The 22,003-nt window shown below is 47.7% G+C and overlaps 3 protein-coding genes and 1 long non-coding RNA gene across 9 annotated transcripts in view; 1 reads left to right on the top strand and 3 right to left on the bottom strand.

Annotated features, from left to right (window-relative positions):
* The window catches only part of LOC148641238 (ubiquitin-associated and SH3 domain-containing protein B-like), a 37,646-nt gene extending 35,200 nt beyond the window's left edge, over window positions 1–2,446 (bottom strand). Inside the window, exon 1 of the mRNA XM_088619549.1 lies at window positions 1,777–2,446. Within this exon, the coding sequence (XP_088475675.1) occupies window positions 1,777–1,904 (128 nt within the window). The 5' untranslated portion in view covers window positions 1,905–2,446. The remainder of the gene's footprint in view (window positions 1–1,776) is intronic.
* Window positions 2,447–2,928: 482 nt separating this feature from the next.
* On the bottom strand, window positions 2,929–16,606 carry gkup (glucuronokinase with putative uridyl pyrophosphorylase). 6 transcript variants are annotated; one of them, XM_088619553.1, is made up of 23 exons: window positions 16,456–16,606; window positions 13,994–14,100; window positions 13,593–13,637; window positions 13,267–13,420; window positions 12,744–12,815; window positions 12,314–12,402; window positions 11,958–12,114; window positions 11,382–11,459; window positions 10,914–11,005; window positions 10,320–10,425; window positions 10,037–10,116; window positions 9,659–9,727; window positions 9,182–9,242; window positions 8,702–8,718; window positions 8,185–8,242; window positions 7,997–8,089; window positions 7,447–7,507; window positions 7,123–7,236; window positions 6,738–6,795; window positions 6,477–6,545; window positions 6,012–6,075; window positions 5,682–5,753; window positions 2,929–5,270 (listed from the first exon to the last, which is right to left on the bottom strand). In XM_088619553.1, exons 1-23 carry the CDS (start codon window positions 16,510–16,512, stop codon window positions 5,175–5,177), a joined length of 1,869 nt encoding a protein of 622 aa, XP_088475679.1. In that variant the 5' UTR covers window positions 16,513–16,606; the 3' UTR covers window positions 2,929–5,174. The 6 variants fall into 6 exon arrangements, with proteins under 6 accessions (XP_088475679.1, XP_088475677.1, XP_088475678.1 ...); XM_088619551.1 differs by having other exon boundaries at window positions 13,994–14,127; window positions 16,456–16,596; XM_088619552.1 differs by lacking the exon at window positions 8,702–8,718 and having other exon boundaries at window positions 9,165–9,242.
* LOC148641237 (uncharacterized) lies at window positions 5,197–8,987 on the top strand. Its single transcript, XR_015930230.1, has 2 exons — window positions 5,197–5,334; window positions 5,539–8,987. It is a non-coding gene; the product is annotated as an uncharacterized LOC148641237 (long non-coding RNA).
* A 1,319-nt stretch (window positions 16,607–17,925) lies between the features above and the next one.
* The window catches only part of LOC148641234 (alpha-2-macroglobulin-like), a 32,218-nt gene continuing 28,140 nt past the window's right edge, over window positions 17,926–22,003 (bottom strand). The window contains exons 30-37 of the mRNA XM_088619548.1: window positions 21,808–21,998; window positions 21,443–21,658; window positions 20,978–21,102; window positions 20,419–20,509; window positions 20,224–20,292; window positions 18,810–18,915; window positions 18,506–18,550; window positions 17,926–18,292 (exon numbers count right to left, since the gene is read on the bottom strand). Of these exons, the coding sequence (XP_088475674.1) occupies window positions 18,270–18,292; window positions 18,506–18,550; window positions 18,810–18,915; window positions 20,224–20,292; window positions 20,419–20,509; window positions 20,978–21,102; window positions 21,443–21,658; window positions 21,808–21,998 (866 nt within the window). The 3' untranslated portion in view covers window positions 17,926–18,269. The remainder of the gene's footprint in view (window positions 18,293–18,505; window positions 18,551–18,809; window positions 18,916–20,223; window positions 20,293–20,418; window positions 20,510–20,977; window positions 21,103–21,442; window positions 21,659–21,807; window positions 21,999–22,003) is intronic.

Raw genomic sequence — 22,003 nt, 5'->3', positions numbered from 1 at the left:
TTAGAGGCCCCTCTTTACATGAAGGGTTGTGGGGGTCTGGAACATGCTCGACGGCCCCCATTGTAAAAACTGACAATCCGACTGAAAGAGAAACTGCGATCAAGTGATCGTAAATGATCATCCCGCTTCATGTACTGATTTGAAAGAGCCATATGTAACTGCTGCATCCTTGTAACCTGGATCACCGCTGGTGTCCATAGGGGACAGAAGTGCTGACGCTGCTACTATGTTTGTGCCTATTAACACCCAGCTTGAAACACTTCGTGAATGTGGGAGATCGACCTCATACTACCTCCAAGCAAATCTCCCCCACCAAAATATGTGCACGGCTACAGAGTGTTTTATAGTTGTAGTGTTATGATATCCCACTAACGAAACACATGAAATTTGCAAAACAAGCGGCCAGGCCTGGACTGCCGGCCCATGACCGCGCCTCGCCCTGAACTCGCGGCGCAGCGCCGTTCGGAAGGAGGCGCGCAGGATGACACCGCTCTCACGCGTTCATGTCCATGTGCGACATTGAAGAGCGGGGAGAGCTCTGCTTTCATAGCAGCGGCAATGTCAAAACACCTCGGGTGCCGTGGCCAACCCCCTTCAGAGCCACATGAATCAGAACCTGCTGCCACAATCTTAAAAACAAATATGAGGAGCCAGGAGTTCTTCCGTAACAGCCTTCATAAACACCTCAATTAGTTCATGAATTACGGACGCATCCACTTGCAAGGATGGAGATATTTTACAGTACCACATTTTACCGTACAGGAATACAAAAACATTTTTAGAAATAACTTACTTTGAATACTAAACAACAAAATCCATTCAACATGCACGATCGTTTATAGAAATTAAAGCCAACTGTCGTTATAATACAGTTTCAAGATGTTACGCGACATTTTGTGGATCTGCACGACTAATTCAGTAGCCTCCAGTAACCTTTCAGTAGCCAATAGCTTTATAGTTACTGGGACAAGTCCAGCATCCAGCTTAAATGACTGTAAACTACTTGCACAACAGAAAGGCCAGAACAGCTACATAGGCATTCATTAATAAGTCAACATCTACCCAATGCAGCTGCAAAAACCGAAAAGGTGGCGTTTTGTGAATGGAAGGATCTGACGAGCAAGCTGTCGGTAGCCAGTGCGGTAGACATCCCGGAGCTCTCGTCAAGCAGCGCCAGCGCGTGTGGGTCACACCTGAGGTGGCGTCAGAGGTCAGCCGAGAGACTGGTGACCCGGACCAGTGCGCTGCCGCTGGGCAGTGACCTGAACGCGGTAGGTACGCCAAAGCCGCCGGCTGCCCAGCGAGTGGCCCGAGAGACCGCCGGCCGCCTGAGGAATGCTGTCACGGGGGGAGACGCTGGCACCGGGCAGCGCGGCTCTGACCCTGCATGGGAACCACTGACGCAGCGGCGTGCCTCTCCCTCAGTCCCCTGTGCGCGTTCTCCACCGAGACTCGCACTGCAGCAAACCGAGACAGAGTGACACCCTCCCGGAAAACGAAGACCCCCAGATGGATCAGATCCGGTGCCAATTTGTCCACCGTTCTTCTTTTTATTATTTTGCAAGTACTAACAATACACAGATAGTGGTGTGTCTTTTAACACGAGGCCTCACCTTACCGAATACCAATAAAGCAGAACCCGACCGGCCGAGCCCGAGCAGTTGGGAAAGCATAACGGGGTTCAGCGGCTTCAGCGGCACCGCACTGCAACAGCGCAGGGCTGCCGCCAGCGCTTGGACACGACAACAGACAATGGGATGCCAGAAGACTACTCACGCCCTGGTTTTGGGAAAGCCCATGGACAGGAGCACGTCTAGGTTGGACCCATGCTTCACTGTTCCCGGACGGTTCTGGCGCTGCCTCCGCGGGACGATTTTGGTGTAGAGATCGTCTTTCGCTGCCATAGTTCAGGGTTCCATTAATTGTACTTCAGCGACCTCCCAGCCAGAGCCACAGAGCAACAGAGACATAGGAGGAAGCTGGAGAGGATTTTGCAAGTACAGTGCGATCGCACTCAAAAAAAAAAAAGTGCAGCTTCAGTTTCCTATGTTAACGCACAGCTAGAGCTCCGCTTCCTGGAGCACAGCGCACCAAATCATGATTGGAGAGGAGCAGGCAGTCGGCTCCTGCCCGTCTCTCTCTCTCAGATGCGCTAATTGGGCGAATCGGAGGAGTTTTCACAGCCAGGATCTCCTCAGAGACGAGTGCCAAACATTTCCACACACACAGGTCTCGAAATTAATCATCCCTTGTGACTGCACTTCCTCCTGCAGTGACTAATTTATGAATGGATCGTGACGGAACGGCTCGGCTCGGCCCGTGCGTGTTGCCATACTGGAGCCCCTCCCCCGTCTTAAAGACACAGCTGCCTGCACACCTTCATACGCCAGTATCGACATGCCACGACATCAGTAGCGGAGCGACGGCGACGTGTTACGGTAGCAAGCCTGTTACTTGAGTCAGTATGTGGCGATATCGGGGATTACTGAAGTGATTACATTCGTAAATAGGACTATGTCCGGGTCTGACAGTCTGCAGGACTGCATTTAAGTGTCCTTATGCTTGTTTTATTCGAATTATTTTATACGTCCTTCAAATGGACAGTTTCTTTTTTAACTGTATGCATACATATAAGTAGAAAGTATATCAGGAGGTTCTAAGGTCATTCTAAGATCCAAATTCAGAATTATGAATGCCACCTTGTTCCAGTTGCTCTTGGACTGTAGTCATGTGACCTGGTCATGTGACCAGCTGGTCCAATATTAGCATGACAGCCCCTCTGTGACGTCATTGTACTCTGGTCACACAGAATTATTATCTCCATCTCCCATCTCAGGACCCTCCCAGCTTGTGTCATACAGCCCAGCAAATGGTTTCACAGCCTTTCAGAGGAGTCAGTGCTCAAGCTACGACACTTCAAAAAGCAGGTACAAAATTTTAATCTTTATTTTTTTTTAATTTCAGAACCATTAGTAACCAGTTGCAGCTTATAATAATTGCTTACAATTATATAGTACTTTTCTGGACACTCCACTCAAAGCGCTTTACAGGTAATGGGGATCCCCTCCACCCCCACCAGTGTGCAGCCCCACCTGGATGATGCGACGGCAGCCATAGTGCGCCAGAACGCTCCCCACACATCAGCTCTCAGTGGGGAGGAGAGCAGAGTAATGAAGCCAATTCATAGATGGGGATTATTAGGAGGCCATGATTGGTAAAGGCCAATGGGAATTTTGGGCAGGACACCAGGGTAACACCCCTACTCTTTTCGAGAAACACCCTGGGAGTTTTAATGACCACAGAGAGTCAGGACCTCGGTTTTACATCTCATCCGACGGACGGCACCTGTTTACAGTATAGTGTCCCCATCACCATACTGGGGCATTAGGACCCACATGGTCCACAGGGTGAGCACCCCCTGCTGGCCCCACTAACACCTCTTCCAGCAGCAACCTTAGTTTTTCCCAGGAGTCTCCCATCCAGGTACTGACCCGGCTCACACTGCTGAGCTTCAGTGGGTTACCAGTTGTGAGTTGCAGGGTGATATGCTGCTGGCTGCTGGCTGCTGATATGACTTATGTTACAGAATCTAATGTACAGAACCATTCTTTTCAATGTACTTAAGATAAAAATGCTTGCATTACTGAATATTCACAACAAAAATGAAGCTCCATGTAAGTATTATTTCCAATGTTCTAGACATGAAAGAATGCAGACATTAAATCAGTTATTTGATAGCTAATTACGATACTTTACAGACTGAAGGCCTGCTGTGTGGTACAATGCAGGAACTGCAGATAAGACATAGCTTAGTTATTGACATAATGCTCACACAACTCAAGAGGCTTGTTCTCACACTTGCTTCCTTTGGCATTATTAGGTATCCTTTAAAATGTACATTCTGACTTGGGAAAAGCATGAGTTTTTGTGTAACTAAAAGTACCATTGGAACAAGTAATAGGTTTATTCCATGCTGAAAAAAAGAAAAGACAACGTTTCGGCCGTGGAGCCTTCTTCAGGGGTGAGAAAGACAAGGCAGTAGGCAAAGGTAAAGTAGCGGGAGAACACAGGCTGGGAGGGAGGAGGAGCGAGAGGCAGGAGCAGGGGACAGAAAGTGAGGCCAATCAGGAGGTGTGAAGTCAGGATAGGTGTAGAGAGGTGTGAAATGAAACCTCCAATGCATGGAGAAAATTTAGAAGAAAAGTAGTCTGTCGTTAAGAGAAGGGGGAAGGTGTGATCCTAGCTGCAGGATTATTTTGGTTTCTGTAGTCTTTCTGATGTATGGGTTCGGAAAACCGTCTTTGAGAACACAGACGGAGAGATTAGAGTGGTTGTGGCCGTCAGAGGTGAAATGAGAAACAATGGGCTCGGAGAGATCTTTAATCTTCACAGCCCTGACGTGTTTTCTGAAGCAGTCTCCAAGTCTCCTTCCTGTTTCTACAATGTAGATGGCTGGGCATTTACTGCAAGAGATACAGTAAATAAGGCTGCTGGAGGTACAAGATGCTGTCTGGGTGATCCGGAATTGTCCTGAGGGGCCTTGAATGAGGGTGGTGGTGGTGGATGTGTACTTGCAACAGAGCTCGCTGTATCACCTGCAAGGGAAAGTGCCTGGTGTGGTTGGTTGCTGAGGGCGCTCAAGGGAGCTGTGAACAAGAAAGTTGCGCAGATTAGGTGGTCGGCGATATGAGATGATGGGGCCGTCGGAAAACAGGGCCTCCACTGGGGACCACCTCTTGATTGGCCTCTCTTTCTGTCCCCTGCTCCTGCCTCTCGCTCCTCCTCCTCTCTCCCAGCCTGTGTTCTCCCGCTACATTACCTTTGCCTACTGCCCTGTCTCTCTCACCCCTGAAGAAGGCTCCACGGCCGAACCGTTGTTTTTCTTTTTTTTTTTCCCAGCATGGAATAAACCTTACTTGTTCCTTTGCAGCCTACGCATGCTGATGCAGCTCCCCACCTGAACTAAAAGTACCATTGTCTGTTTTTGTGATGTGGGCCCATATAGCTGGGAGGAGTGTGTCTTTCACACTTAAAGCTGGAAGAACAGCAGGAGCAGAGGACACAGCTTCCTCCAGCGGTCTACAGAGCGACTGTCTCCGGCTGCCTGCCCTCTCCTGGGCAGGAGGAGCGCTGTTGAGCTGGCAGCCAGCCGGACTGGAGCTCCTCTCTGTCCTTCAGCCCTGGTCCTGCACCGTGCTGGAGGAGGGGTCATACGGCACAACCTGGCAGAACACACAGCCAGCCTCCTGGAAGGCCCGCTTCAGCTCCCCCTGGTGGCAGAACACAGAGCCCTCAGACCACAGGACAACCCGTCTACAGGCAGCTCGCCGGCAGGTAGAGTTTGCAGGGCTCCTCTCTATGCCCTCAGGGAAATGAGGCAGAGAAATCGGGGGCCTAATTCGAAATCTGAGACAGGTTTATAAACATTTTGTATGTACTTATTTATAAAAACATGACTGTGCCTGCAATGACCAGCATCCCAAATCTAACAGATCTCCCGAAGCCATGGGCCCTGTCACCTCTGTTTTGCTTTGACAGGTCCTGACAGAGGCACCACATGCCCCAGCTTCAGCTGGCGGGGGCCTTAGGAGTGATTCCTGACCCCAGCCAGACCCTTATCCCGACCCAGGCAGTGGTGTGAAGGAGAAAGGCAGGGATGTGTGAGACCAGCCCACTCTTACCAGCTTGTGAGGGTCTAGACAGAGTCCCACCACAGCTCCTCCACTGCCTGGCAGCTTCGCTGCTGAGCCGAACTGGGGAGACACACGAAACGCATGGTGACAAACCCTTGCACACCCTTCCTGCTCGAGTGAAGATCTGTAATGTATCTCTTTGTCTAACTGTGGAGTACAGTTAGAAGCTGATGGATCAGCATCTTGCCTAGTGAGGCTTTAATAAGTCTTTAATAATCATCTGTAATGAAATTCAGAACTGGCATCTTGGAAGCCGTAGCAAAGGCAGAAATGCCCAGATTAAAAGAAATTCAGCATTCAGCATAGGACCTGCTGTACCTGTCGTGCCAGTTCCACCATCTTCAGATTGCCCTGTCCCAGACACTCATCGGTGTAGACAGACCTGCGAGAGAGAAGAGGGCTGACTATGGCCCCGAGCCAGGATTGAGCTCTCCTGCATGAGGAAGTACTACAGACGCAGGCGTCCGTGTGAGATCTGCATCCTCTCTCACTTCTGATCTTTCCAAAGAACAGAAAACGAGGCGGGGCAAAGTTAAGCAAGGGAAGTAATGATATATCTACAGACTGGCAGCTGCAGCCCCAGGGTATGCCAGTTTGAACCATTCCAGCTTTTACTGTAAGCTGCAGGCTCCTGTTATAAGTCAGAACAATGTGCTTTGTACAAACCTGCACACGGAGACATCTGTCTGCTGTATGAACATCAGAAGCTGATAAAACCTGAAATGGTTTGGTCCTCTATGGGAATCGTAAGCACTGGGATCTGGGCTGCTATGCCATTCATACCTCCGCAGCTCAAAGTTCCTGTCCATCAATTCAGCCAGTTTGGACCAGTCCCTCTCCTGGAGTGCGTTCCTGGAAACAGAGCCAGTCATTAAGAACAGACATGGAGGTGGCCCCTGCCCCAGAGCATCATCTTGACCTGACTTGATTCCAACTCGGGGTGCCTGTCTGTGTGGGGTGCGTTAGCCAATTGACTTCCACTTATTTTTGGCCATTCTGAGTTTGATGGATAAAGGCACAGATGACTTCAGAGAGAGGACTCACCTGGCCTGGTCTGTCAGCTCTGCAAACGACTTCATGGCTTCAACCACCTCGGGCTCTCCTGCCAGATGAGAACACAGAGCATGGCAGCGGTGTCCCATGAATCCCTCAGCAAGCTGATTACTTTTGGTCACCGATCCTGGATAATTGTCAGTCTGGTTCCTGATAGATCTCAGTGAATCAGCACTTCCTCGTAGAAGTGCTCCTTGAACCCTACACTGCTGCTCTTACTCCCGTTTTATAAAAAGGACAAGCCTGTCCTCAACCCTCCAGCACTGCGCTGTGCCCTCAGCGTCCGGCTACGTATCGGCCAGTCATTGCGTTTGGCCGAATGTCACCCAGTCAGCGCGTCCGGCTGCGTCTCAGCCCGTTTGTCTGTGCTCCTCACCATTTAGCCAGCGCTGACGGACATTGCTGTGGATCCGGCCGGAGTCGCTGGGATCTCCCAGGTATGCCAGCCAGAGTGGAGGTAGGCAGTTCATGTCCATAGGAATGTACTCTCCTGGGGGAAAGAAACACACTGAGCGGCCTCAACACTGCGTACCTGGAAAGTGCTTGCAGAGGGCACGTGAGTGGAAATGGCAAAAGATAAAATCAAAACTGATTGAACCCGATCGGTCTGGATATCCGACTGAGCTAAAGCACGCCTGCTTGATTTGACTACATCTTTGTGTCGAGAGCAACCAGACTGCCCAGTGTGAAGACTGAATACCATAGCCTTTCCCCTCCATGAGCTCTTTGCCGAAGTCCATGTACACCAGCCCCTCGTAGACCTGTGAAGACAAACACAGGGGGGATGTAAGAGGATCCTCTGTGTTGTTCAAAGAGGACTGACCCGTTGCAGGGGACCCGTGCAATGTCACTACCTTTTCTAAAAGCCAGGGGGCAGTATCAGAAGCTTTGTTCACAAGCCAGGTGCAGCAGTTCCTGCGAAGCTGGAACTTTTGAGGTGCCTTTTGAGGCAAATCCTCCTGCTAACTGAGAGCATGCCAGGTCATCTTTGTGTATAACTGCCACCCTGCAGCACTAACCATTCCTCTGAACTGAGTATTCACCCCTCTGGCTGTGACTGCCTCTACTGGAGACTGAATCCCCTGCCCTGTGGAGCTCTCCACCATGAAGCCACAGGTAAGCATAGATCTGAACTAAAATCTCATCTTTATATTCTGTTTTTTCTTGCTAAGATTTACTCGCTGTTAGTGTGGTGATGTCCGTCTGTTGCTGCCATGTTCTGGTCCATGCCATGTTTTCTCGGCACTGACCTGCACTACCCTATCCTGGAGCCCTGCGGTGATGAACAGCTCCTCTGTCTCCACATTCAAGATGAAGTTGGCCCGAACTGGTCTGGGTAGATCCTATAGGCGCACACAAAGAAAAGCAGAAGTCAGTCGCGATGATGGCCAACAGTAAGAAATCAAACCATGCGAGACCTAAGGCTGGCTGTACATACGCCGTCTGTGATGTTGTAAAACTTCATCAGACACTTCAGAGTGGCTGACACGATGGCACTGTGGGAAAGACACAGAATCAGACATCAGTTTAGACAGCACATGTGTGGTCATGAAGCAAGGGATCTCTCAGGGTTGTCCCGCCCAGTCCTGATGAAGGGTCTTGAGGCAGCATAGCGCCATTCTGATACGCAAACAGAAAAAAGAAGAACTAGAATGTCTGAGCTGTGGAGGGAGGATCCACAGCTGTTAAGTGTGTTTTCTTATTATTATTTTTACTTCTTGAACGTGGATTAACCTTGACTTGTTGCTGAGCAGCTCACTCGCTTGATGCAGTTCCCTACTGTAACCACACAAGAGCAACCTCCTAGCTATGTGCCCATGTGACGAGGGCTGCTCTTATGCCACTGCATGAAGTGCCCCCTGAAAGAACAGGTGAGTACAGTGATCTCCAGGACTGAGTGGATGTAGAGGTCATTGTTCTGTGGTCAGTGACAGGTGACCTGGCCACCCCCTTACCTGCTGCCTGCCAGCCCCTAGAGAAGGAGAGAGGAAGAAGAACAAGGAATTAATGCCAGAATTCTGAACTTTTGTACATCTTTATAACACTGTTACATCTAGGAACATCTTTTATTACAAAGATAATATTTGGATGATTAATATTTATATTTATCACACCTCAATAAGGCTCCACAACTGAAACATTGTGTTTTCTTTGTTCTCTTTTTTCAGCATGGAATAAACCTATTGCTTTATATTTTCTATACTATATTTTGAATTAAACTTATTTTTTAAAGCTGGTAACCACAGTTCAGTATCGTCCTTCTATTTTGTTTTGCTTCATTATTTCATTTTTTGTTGGCTTATCGCATCTGGATTCTGGATAAGTATTGCTTCTACCACACTTTCCCTAGTGTTGTAGCACCCCTCCATGGCATGTTGCAATAGAGCAAGGGGAACACGCAAACCCAGCTTTCGACACTCCGCGTGCACACTCACCACTTGACGGGGGATGTTGGTGTCGTACTTCAGAGTGAAGTTCTGCTTGCTTAAAGCGATCCTGTTGACACAGGGAGACACATGGGACCTTTTCAGAAAAACCTTCCGATTCTCTTGTTTTTGTATTTTGAAATTATATTGGCAAGCTGCACAGTACTGGGTCGAGTACCTGTCTGTTTTAGAAACGGGTTCAGAAGTAATCAGACAATGAGACTACAGCTGTTGGCTTTTAATCATGTCTCTGGACTTTCCAAGGGTCCTCTCATCAACGCAACAGAGGATGTTCCGTTATTAAACCAGAACAGTTCTTTAGCTTTTGAGTATTTTTTCTACTTAACAAACACCACTGAGGAACTGGAGCTCTCCCACGACCCCTCTCCTGCTGCATCTTGAAGTGAAGAGCTTAACCATTACCAAGGCTAGAACACACATGGACATCCAGACACTGATGCTGCCCAGAGTGGAAACGTCTCTCACCCCTGCTTGGAGCAAAAGTGGTAGAATTTCTTACAGGTGGCCTGCAGCAGCCTCAAACCCCCCAGGTACCTTAGGAGATAAAGCCAGAGAAAGGATGTCACACAGAGGAGAATACGAATACAGTACAACACCATCCTGGGACAGAGCAGACACGCCCAGCTGCCAGATAAGGACACAAGGTAGGATGACCTGAGAATGGGAAGCACATCTTTGTGTCTAAAGTGTCTAAATCAGGATACCATACCCTATTGTTGGAACATGCCAGGATAAAAATCTTTGGATCAGTGAGCTACTAGCTGGGAAAATGAGTTTCCTCCTCTTTCTCATGCTCTTATGCTCTAGGCTTCATCAGTTGTGATGGTTACTGTGGGTACGTACCCTTCCTTCCTGCTAATGCAGTAGAGGTCCTGGAGGCTGCCAAACTCCGTGGGGTCATTGAGGGGATGAGGGACCAGCACCTGACAAGCACACACCAGAGCAAAGTGGGTCACCAGAGCGAATGTCTTTGCATCCTTTTCTTTTGCAAATTCTGCTCTGCTTTTTCTTGCTCTACATCAACTCTGGAGAATATAAGTAGCGATATCAAGTAGAAAAAGGCAGAAATTAGGTAATGAAATGACTTCATTTTAAATGAATTATGCAGGATAAAGCAGTGTCTCACCAAGGTTTGGCTCTCCGTCAGGGTGACCTCTGCCCAGAAGTTAGCAATGGTCATGGCTATTGTTTTGCCATTGAAGCCGTCGGAGGGATTCCCCATCAGGCCGATTCTGGAGAGAGAGGGCACCCCGTGAGTCGGGCAGTGCCAGTACAGGCATGGTACATTGCTAGCTGCTCTCATTAGACACTAATCAGCAGACTGAAGCAAATGCTTCCTTCAACTTCAACTGGATGGGGAGACTCCTGGGAAAAGCTTATGCTGCTGCTTGAAGAGGTGTTAGTGGGTCCTAATGCCTCAGTATAGTGACGGGGACACTATGCTGTAAAAAGGGGTTTATTCCGGCCAAATTTCCCATTGGCCTTTTCCAATCATGTGGTGAGCATACTGGGACATGATGACTGCAGTCAGATCATCCAGGTGGGTGCTGCATATTGGTGATGGAGGGGAGTCTCTATTAACTATAAAGCACTTTGAGTGAAATGTCCAGAAATGTGATAAATAAAAGTATAATAAATAATAATAATTATTATTATTCAACTTTGGGCACTTTCTATTTAAGCTGTGACAGTCACCTGTGAGACTATGAAAGAGTTGTACCTGGCGTATGATCGGCTGGTGATGGGCTTGCCTGGTGACTCCTGTTGCTTGGCAGAGTAGTGTGCGAGCCACTTGGTATAGTCTGCCAGCCCCTGGAACAAGAACAGGACATGAGCACGCACTGACCATCCTGCACTGAGCATGTCCTTACCGTCATGTTTTGTCCATCCTGCTTTGACTGTCCTGCACTGAGTGTGAACATATCATCCTGCACTGAATGGACACCAAGACGTTTTGCACTGAGTGTCATGCATTGCCCATCCTTCACTTAGTGTGCACTGAGTGCCCTGCACTGAGCATCCAGCACTGAGCATCATGCACTGAGCATCATGCACTGATTTCGTGCAAGCAAACTTGTGAAAAGTGTCAGACATCTTCTCTCAGGATGTAAAGTGTCCTTAAAAGATCATTAATTTTTAGATTTTATAAACAAAAAAGCAGAGGCCCAGGGAGAATGACCAGACCTACCACTTGTCCAATGAGCTGGAAGCCTGTGGGCAACTTCATCCCGAATACAGGAAGCTTCTCCTCATTGACCAGCCACTCCTACAGGACAGGGCAGAGGAAGTGTTCTGTCAGGAGAACAGGTCAACTGCTTACAATGACAGTTCTCCAGGCAGACAATTTATCTGAACTGTTTTCAACCTAGAACAGGGAAAATCCAGGATTCAAAATGCTGAAAAATTCAATCCAAGGGTGCATTTTCAACATTGCCAAGAGTACAAGAACACAGGGGAAGTTAATTCATTAATGAATTTGTTTTTGGGGAAAAATTATTTTTTGTCGAAGGTGATTCTGTGAAATTTAGAATCCCTTTGATAGCACCCACTGGATCAATGCTGTAATCTCAGGGTGCAGATTTGCTGGGCTACCGAGTGTGATTATTATGGTGCAAATTGCACACGAGCAGAAACATTTCATCTTGACTCTGCATATATCGTGGACTTCAGGTGAAATGCCAAGGTTACAGGGTTTCTGCTGTGCTCACTGACGCAATCTCACTCTGTTGTTCCGTTTCCTGCAGCCCAGCTGCGCAGCCCTTACCCAGAGTCTGCCCAGCATCCTGTCCTCAGCGCAAGGATGCAGGTCAAGGAACTGGGCTAGGCAGGGCAAGGTCTGTCTGCGCAGGCAGTAGAAGACCACACTGGCCAACCGGGAGCCCGTCAGTCCTGCATTTGGCTTCTCCAGGAACCGCGTTATTCTGAAATGGAGCAGCAGCATCACAAGATCGTTAGTACACTTATGCACACCCAGCACCACATACTTCCTGCTTCTACAAGGTGCTGCAATCATGTCCACATTTTCTGTGTCCTTCCCAAACTGGTTACAGAAAGGAAAGCAACTGAAGCCAAGACCAAGAACACAGTCAAAGACAGAGAGACAGAGTGTATAGGCCTGACCTGTGAGTTACAGGGCAAACTTCCACGATCCCCCTGGAGGTGGTCTCTTCTCCCTCCTCCATCTCGTAGTAAATGGCCAGCTCGCCACCCTGACAGAGAGAAGAACAAGATGAATGTTGCACCCACATACTGTAGGAGCTCCAGGCAGGCAGGACAGCAGAGGGCGGCCAAAAGCCAAGTGGCGCAGCTAGAGCACTGCAAGAGCCAAGTCACACTAGTGCTGTGACCACCATTAAAGTAACGTGTATCTTTCCAAATTATGTCTTTCATGCTGCATTATGGCAAGAAGGATATACCAATCAAGAACAGAAGAATCTGGACTACAGGCGACATGCAGCCTTTAAAACCCAACTTACAATGACAGGATGGAAGCAGGAGTGTGGTCAGCCTTCTGGCCTGTGCCATGATAACAAGATCCAGCTCGACTGACCTTTGACCGGAAGAACCGCAAGACCTGGGCGATGTCGAAGTTCTGGTCCGCGCATAGCATGTCTCCTGCAATCTGCGCGAGGCAGGAACACAAAGTTAAATTGCAGTCTAACGCTGAAAACTGAAGACAGGAGGCACATCTTCACAAAGAATATGAAACCAACTCATTAGGCCGCACTGTTGGAAGCTGATTTTGTTCAATTCTTTAAGACACAGCTTGACAGGATTCAGATTACTGAGCTACTAGCAACTGCATCACCAAAATGCTAAGAACTGGCCTCGGCAGGAAAGAAAGGGAAAGAAATTGGATGGGCAGCAACATCGAGCTCTGTTTTCATGTAGGCTATGTGTTCCTAATGTGTGACTAACTTAGTCCCTGATCCAGCATCTTGAGAAAGTTCTCTGTTCCGCTGGAGACACCCGAGTAATTAATCCTACAGCCACACGTGCAGCTCTGTGATGCACGGTTCTGCGAGAGGGGGCTCTGGCTGGGGAGCGCAGGGATTGCCCGGTGAATTTCATACCACCATGATGTCATCGCTGAGCCGGCGGCTGCGGATGGCCAGCTCCAGGTCAGCCACGGCTCCCAGCCGGCCCTCCAGCGTGGTGCTGCCATCGTTCACCAGGTTTCCCACTGGAAAGTCATTGGCCGTGGCCCAGCGCTCATAGTGCTTATACCTGCAAGACAGCACGCAGGCTTTACACCCCGAGAGTGAAGCAGACAGGAGACCCCCTGCCAGCCCCTGCGGTAAGGTGGGGTCACTGTGCGAAAGCTCTGCGGTTACAAGAAATGCTGCTTTTCACAAACAAGAACTTCAAGGACAAAACAGAAGCTGGTGCATGAACTTACTTATCAGCATTTGTGACGAGATAAACTTCGCTGAACAGCTGCCGCCTGGACACAGGAAAAACAGAATTACCCCCTTGAAACCAGGCTGAGCGTGTGCGTTTCAGCACATTGCAGAACTTCTCATTTTCAAACAGCTCAACCCTGGGGTGAAGTCCTCACTGCTCTGGAAGTGTGCGAACACTAAGACCACTCTCCCCCAGGGAACACGCCAGTTTGAACTGGTACAAGCTGTGCAGATGAAGCAGAGGCCTAACTTTCAGTGTGTGTGCCAGTCTATGCAATTCTACTTAAAGCTACTTGTTACGCACTTACACAACCAACACCTTACACACAAATGCAGGTAAAACCTGAGATGGCTAAAGGTGCTTCACAGCAGTGCTCCACAGGCCAGAGACACTCACATGTTCACCGTCTCCCACCAGAAGTCCAGGATCTTCTTCCCTCCCACTCCAGGCAGCAGAGCCTTTGGCACCCCTGCAAGGTGACTGTACAGACCGGTGCCATCGTTCTGACAGTGGAGAGAGAGAGAAGTATACTGGAGAGAGAGGGCAGGGAGAAAGAGCAGGAGAACACAGATCACTGCTAAATATAGCACAGCCAGCAGGAGCTCTGTCTGTGTGTCTACAGTACAGCACAGGCAACAGGAGCTCTGTCTGTGTGTCTACAGTACAGCACAGGCAACAGGAGCTCTGTCTGTGTGTCTACAGTACAGCACAGGCAACAGGAGCTCTGTCTGTGTGTCTACAGTACAGCACAGACAACAGGAGCTCCGTCTGTGTGTCTACAGTACAGCACAGACAACAGGAGCTCTGTCTGTGTGTCTACAGTACAGCACAGACAACAGGAGCTCCGTCTGTGTGTCTACAGTACCGCACAGACAACAGGAGCTCTGTCTGTGTGTCTACAGTACAGCACAGACAACAGGAGCTCTGTCTGTGTGTCTACAGTACAGCACAGACAACAGGAGCTCTGTCTGTGTGTCTACAGTACAGCACAGGCAACAGGAGCTCTGTCTGTGTGTCTACAGTACAGCACAGGCAACAGGAGCTCTGTCTGTGTGTCTACAGTACAGCACAGGGCAAATGGAGCTCTGTCTGTGTGTCTACAGTACAGCACAGGGCAACAGGAGCTCTGTCTGTGTGTCTACAGTACAGCACAGGGCAACAGGAGCTCTGTCTGTGTGTCTACAGTACAGCACAGGGCAACAGGAGCTCTGTCTGTGTGTCTACAGTACAGCACAGGGCAACAGGAGCTCTGTCTGTGTGTCTACAGTACAGCACAGGGCAACAGGAGCTCTGTCTGTGTGTCTACAGTACAGCACAGCCAACAGGAGCTCTGTCTGTGTGTCTACAGTACAGCACAGGCAACAGGAGCTCTGTCTGTGTGTCTACAGTACAGCACAGCCAACAGGAGCTCTGTCTGTGTCTACAGTACAGCACAGACAACAGGAGCTCTGTCTGTGTGTCTACAGTACAGCACAGACAACAGGAGCTCTGTCTGTGTGTCTACAGTACAGCACAGACAACAGGAGCTCCGTCTGTGTGTCTACAGTACAGCACAGACAACAGGAGCTCCGTCTGTGTGTCTACAGTACAGCACAGACAACAGGAGCTCCGTCTGTGTGTCTACAGTACAGCACAGACAACAGGAGCTCCGTCTGTGTGTCTACAGTACAGCACAGACAACAGGAGCTCCGTCTGTGTGTCTACAGTACAGCACAGACAACAGGAGCTCTGTCTGTGTGTCTACAGTACAGCACAGGCAACAGGAGCTCCGTCTGTGTGTCTACAGTACAGCACAGACAACAGGAGCTCCGTCTGTGTGTCTACAGTACAGCACAGCCAACAGGAGCTCTGTCTGAGTGTCCCTTTGTCGCAACAGATACAGGCCATACAAATGCATCCCTGTAGCTCTGTCCTGCCGTTGTTACAGATAATGTGTGTGGATGCTTCTCGTCAATAGTGTCCTACTGAACTCTGCCCCAGTTCTTTATCAAATGCAACAGTCTTCAGCCCTGGGTCGTCCGATCCGCAGTATACTGTGGGCGGTTGAGCGCTGTACAAACTTCATTTATTTTCAGAGAAAAGGCAGGAGAGAGAAAGAACAGCACCTTCCAAAACTGCCCGTCTTTTTCCATGTGTGCGAGGCCCCTAGCTTGGTTCTCCGTAAAAAAAACAGAGACCTCTGGAGACGTAACGTGCTTATTGCACACTTCAGACGTTAAGGAGTATTTTGAAGCATAACAACTTTATTAAATCGAGTAATTGTCACTTTATAAATGAACGGTATCAACCGTAGTACGTTAGAAAACTAGTTTTCAGGTCCCGATAGAACCGTTTAGTTTGGGCTAGATTTTAATTTGAACGTTGAACAAAATACGGCAGTCTTTTCTAAAGCAAGAAATATCTCTACAGTTTTGAGTCTCCTGCAGCCTCAACTGGTGCTACTAGATTTCATACCATTTGATTGTAAGCCTTTCAGCTGCGCTTCAAGTCAGCTCGAGATCTCCCACGCGTGACCGGAGTCTGCACCTCCCGCGGGCACCCTATCACAAAATCTTCCATTCATAACGAGATGAGCCCCAACCCGAAATATCATCTTTCAATCGTGCAGCTCCTTCATGCCTGGATATCACGGTTGCACTATCAATATCAAGTCTGATAGCATTTTAAACTCAAAACCCGAGTATGCACGAAACAATTGGAGGGCAAAGTTTCTGTCTGTCCAACTCGTACTACGTGTCCGTATGCGGCAATAGTACTGTACTGAATCGTTAGCGTGGCCTGGAGAACCGAAACGAGCAACAAACGATGTGTACTGGTAAACTGGTAAGGTTCCGGGCCGAGAACACGTTATTTCGTACCTTGATCTGTGTCTCAAGAAGAGTGCCGTGACCCGCGACCAGTAAAATACAGATCATGTCTTTCCGTCGTGACAGACCAAGTACACACGGACGAATCGCTTCATGGTTGGCGCTGTTGTCCTGGGTTCCTATATACGTAAGCTTCTCATTCTTAAAGATACAGCGTCCCTGTCTGCTGAACAATTAAGCCAAAGTTTTGCTATGTGTAATTTCATTTCCAGGTTTTTTTTAAAAAAATATTAGAGATGTCTCTAATTTACTTCTGATCTGAGAAATTATAGATGCAGTCTTTAAAAAAATCAGAAGCACAATCCTAAGGAATGTCAGTGCTCAGCATAGCTCAGTGCTAAACAAGTGAACTTTGAAGTTGAAAATGTAAGTTAATACGGTATGACGCCTCTATACAGGGCTACAGGTAGATGAATCAAGTTATTTTCAAAATAAATTAAAAAAGATCCTCAGATCAATTAGCTATTAGTAGACATGTAAGGTAAATGTGTCCAGTAGCCTCTGCTCATCTGTAACCATTCTTATGCAATGTTCAAAGCTGTTTCTAATGTAGAGACAAAGTATTACTTTAATACTGTGATGCACTTATTTTCCTACCTTCAATTCAGGAAGAGATCTGAGAGCATATAGGAGACCAGACTCTTGCAAAAGGTGCACAACATTTCACTAACTGCTTTCAGGGCTGGCACAAAATCTGCTTCTGGGCTACTGCTTTGTGCTCAGTTTGTGATTTAGACTACACAAACGACTCCTGCGCTATGTGACCTTTAAAGCTAATCTATTAAATTAAATTCAATTTATTTTTATAAAGCGCCTTTCACCCCAAGGTGCTTTATTCCTTTATTTTTAAAGGTAATAACTGAAATACAGCCAGCAGCCATTTCACTGTGCCGCTCCCAGCTGGCTGCCCACTGGAGCTCAGCAGGGCTGAGCCCGGCCAGTACCTGGATGGGAGACTCCTGGGAAGCTATGGTTGGCACTGGGAGTGGTATTAGTGGGACCAGCAGGGGGTCTGTGGTCTGTGTGGGTTCTAATGCCCCAGTATAGTGGCGGGGATTATACTGTAGTGTGCGCCGTCATTCAGATGAGACGTTAAACCGAGGTCCTGACTCTCAGTGGTCATTAAAGATCCCTGGGCGTTTCTTGATAAGAGTAGGGATTTATCCTGGTATCTGGGCCAGGTTTCCCCTCTCACCCTTTACTGTGGCCCCATGTAGGATTGGCTTGCACTTGCCCTGCGATGGACTGGCGTCCCATCCAGGGTGTACCCTGCCCTGTGCTCGTTGCTTGCCGGGTAGGCTCTGCTTTCTATCCTATCTGTCCTAAAGTGCTTTCTTTCCGATTGTTGGTACTTGAATTCTGTGAAGTTGGTGTTTTCGGCATCGGGATTGGTTCAAACACGTCACCTTGAAAGCAGAACCTTTTCATTTGGAAGAATCCTGTTAATCAGAGGCTCAAGTGTGCAATGCATGACTAGATTATAATTTATTTTTCATTGTACAGGGGCATTAGAAATTGATACCAAAATAGAGGAAAACAGAAAAAAGCATAAAGAGTTTTCAGATTAATGGGTGCCCGTTGGCATTTTCAGAGAGCTCTTCAATGTCCACTGCTCATAGGACAAATGTACAGCCCTAGGAGACAAGGTCAGTTTTTTCCTTTTAACGAAAACATTAACTGAAGATCGTAGCTCAAGCAGTCCTGCCGGGTCGTGTAAAATTCTGATCCTTTTGTGGTTTGTGTTCTGATGCTTTGGACACATCTGTTTCTTTACCCTTCCAGAGGCAGTCTCCTGGAGCTCCTTCTCAAATCTGGTTGGTCTCATGATCTGCCAAGAGAGCACATGACTCAGTGTGTAACTCAAGTTGATAGGAAGTTATAGAAGTTAATAAACTCAATGATTGTGGTGATAATAACAGACAGCTCTGCATCTTTTTAACTCGATCTCCCAGACATCAGAAACAGACAGATCACAGAAATCACTATGCTCAAGGGACAGACAACAAAATGGTGCCCCCTGGTGGAGCATGAGTGCTCTTACCTTCTTCAGGGCATGGATAGGTGTATTCTGATGTAGCCTGCTCACCTGGAAGATACAATGAACATTCTGTGAGAGGCAGACCTTCTGGCAATTTACTGTGGTAAATTAATATTTTATTTACATTATATTTCTCCGCACTCAGACCCACATCATGAGCTGACTATGCTGCAGACACCCAGACAGTAAAGTAGTCTTAACAGATCTTAAGGTTTACTGCAAGAAAAGTAAAATTAGAGCAAGCCATTGGGCCTTTTTCAATAAACAATTCCATTGGCCAATTATTCTCTCATTAGAGGATGCTTACTTGTCTGGTAGTAGTCGTAGATCTTGACCACAGCTGGTTTGAGTCCCTTCACTGGGTGCTCCTGGATCATTCTGAATCTGTACTGTTCAGACTTTTCTCTATGAAGCTGCAAAGGAGAAAAAGATGACTGACATGGCTGACACTTTTGGTGGTGCATTTTAATGAAGAACAATGCAAAAGCCGAAAGATGCTTTATAAATTAAAAATCTAGTAACATTTCTGCTAATGTCTGAGAGACATGGGAATAAGTAGGAAGATTAAATTGTGTCATGTTCCTAGTCAGGTTTGTAATAAGAATGATCAGATGAGAGGAGGCCATTCTGTCCATTTAACCTGTTTGTTAATTAGAAGCTAATGATCTGAGGATCTTAGTCATCCTTTTCTTGAAAGAAGCCAGAGTATCAGCTTCACAATAATAGGATCTCCAGTACAGTGCCACCTTGATAGAATGAGCTTTGTTATACCACCGTTTCAGTACATAAACCATGTAGAATTATGTACCCCATGATGTTTTATTTCATTACACTGCAGGTTGGAATCTCTAGCTTTGTAGAATGGCTTTTGAGCTCTGTCAAATGGACGTACTGTCCTTTAAAGACATGCTATTGGGTTGATTCTCCTGAGTCATTGACCCCACTGATGCTTGTGCCTGCTCAGCAGCTGATGACTCAGAAGCACTGCGAAGGGCACAGCATTGCCTGAACTGAAACCAGAGGCTGTGAGGGCGTGAGCACCTGAGATTCTTATCCTCAGGGCTGACCATTGTTACTAGGGCAGCACGACTGCAGTAAGAATCACCACTTGAAGACTAGCGAGTGAGTTAAAAGTGGCAAGTCAAACGTCAGTTAATTACTCGAATATGGAATAGCTAAAGGAATTATGTGGATGTATCAAAGAAAAATAAGTAAATTAGACTTTTTCAGAAAGGAAGTATAAAATAAGTATATGACAGGAATGTGCTTTGATAGACTCAGTAAAATGGAAGGGCAAGGGTCATTTAAGTTTGACATATTACATGGGTATTCAGGTTTATCCTCAAGACCCATGTGAAGTTGCACTGTAATTGAACCAGGACCCTTGAAATCATCTCTTTTCAAGACTAAAAGGTTCGATTCTCTTGGCTTGTTGGCTTGTTTAAATTCCTTTAAATTTGGGAATGTACCTGGTTACAGGACTGATTCCAGAGCAGTAATACCTGTTTTGCTAAAATGTTGACCAAAGGTTTGCACAATATTGTGAGAAAAGTTCTGTGTTTCTGCTCATATTTACAGTTCATTTCTGCTACCTGTCTGTAACACTGTATGAAATGTCAGGTGCTTGTCCAGGCAATTCTGTCTCATAGTTTTTGAATAATAATAATGAAGGACATGGTGTCCATGCTGCCCATGATGTTCTCCAGGTGGTATGAACTCACCCCATCTAGATACACGATCACGTGACCATCTTCAGTGTCAACACGCTTCACATACGGGGCTCCTTTTAACTGCAAAGAGAGAGGAGTGCACCAGGGTCTCATTTTGAAAACTGAGTAAGAGCACTCTTATGCTTCTGTATTGACTCAGGAGAAAAATAATGGAAACTGATGGCACCAGGGAAGAGGAGAACTCACCTCTCTCAGACTGTTTTTGTCAAAGACAAACCCAGACAGGAGCTTGACGTTCACAATCACCATGTTGGTGCTCTCTCTCTGGCCCTTGTAGCTGTGGGGTTAAAAGGAAAAAATAGTTTTGGAATGTAGCGGCAATGCTTATTAATAAGTCAAAATTAAGCGTTGCAGTGCTTTCCTAAATGAGGCCTCATCTCTCTTTCTCATCTCTGTGGTGCAGCCAGAGAGAATCTATTCATGCAGTTGTGATTTAAGGTGTTTTCTCTCAGATAAGGTGCAGCTCCCAAATGGGGATGCACCCAGCCGTGCTTGGCTATCATGACCAATGGCCAGTCCTGGAAACTACAGTATCTGTCTGAGATTCTTGGGAACATCTGGATTGCGGTCCTAGATGTCAGAGGTCATTGTTACTCACCTCTCACCTTCACCAACCAATCAGGAACCTGCAGGGCATGGTAACCCCACGTGCGTCTGAAATGCCCACTAAACTTTCGACCGATCATCACATGTGCTGTATTGGGAACACCACCACAACCTCACGAGACCAGAAACGTGCACTTGCCTCACACTGACGACAGCAGTGAGTGCCCTGTTCCTCGTGATCCTGTAACATATCATCTGTGACTCTGCTGCAATTTGGAAGGTGGAGAAGTCAGGAGGAGGAGGGATGTTGTAGTGGAGAGCCACCTGAGACAGGCAGGGAGGGGAGAGGAGACAGGAGCACAGTTTCATCCTTTCCAGACATTTACAATAAGTGCCCTGTGTTTGTGTCCTTTGGGGATATTGGCTAGGGTTTGGATCAGGGATGTGGTTCAGGATGAAATTAAGAGGGCTGTTCTTCTAGCCTATGTTGTATTAGGCATGCACATTGCATCTGGTTTGGTTGTTACTTGGTAAGTGATCTGAGGACCTTGCCCTTATGTTTTTGTTCATTTTAGAGTTAAGCTTAGATTTGAGAGTGGTGTCATTTTTGTAGTCCCTCAAAATCTTAGTGATGAGGGAACATTTAGGATGTATAAAAACTGACCTGGATCGACATGCAGCCTGTGCCCTGCACCTCAACACTGTACTTCCCTGGGACATCTCGCAGTGCCCTCTCCTGGTACAGCAGGCTGTTGCTGGAGTCCACAGTAAACTGGTGGAGGTCCCCCTCTGTGGACTGCGCTGTCACTTGGCTGGAGACCTCTTTGCTGAAAGCCTCCGCCCCATAGAGAGAGAGTGCCTGAAGAGCCACTACGGTGTCCTGTGCACAAGCACAAACCACACACAATCACTGCTTGTGCTACCCTTACGCTACACAATACAGGGTCTCAGGTCACTGCACTGGAGAGTCACCCAGGAGATCAGGAGATCAGTGGGATCCAGAGCTCGATGATTCCGACAGATCCATACCTGTGTGGAAGAGAACCCTCCATAGGAGTTCTGCTGCTTGGTCAGCCAGCTAACAATCTTGGAGGCCCGGCCCAGGTCTGAGGCAGACAGCGGTGGGTGACTAAGAAGAGCCAGCAGCACATAGGAGCTCATCTCTACTGACAAGGAATCTGAACCCTCTGAGGCCGACTGAGGCCAGTGCAGAGTATCTCCTGAG

This window comes from Lepisosteus platostomus, chromosome 25 (genome assembly GCF_059453375.1).
Source record: "Lepisosteus platostomus isolate fLepPlt1 chromosome 25, fLepPlt1.hap1, whole genome shotgun sequence".
NCBI lineage: Eukaryota > Metazoa > Chordata > Actinopteri > Semionotiformes > Lepisosteidae > Lepisosteus > Lepisosteus platostomus.
The sequence above is the reverse complement of the archived record's forward strand: the minus strand, read 5'-3'. Positions and strand labels throughout refer to the sequence as shown.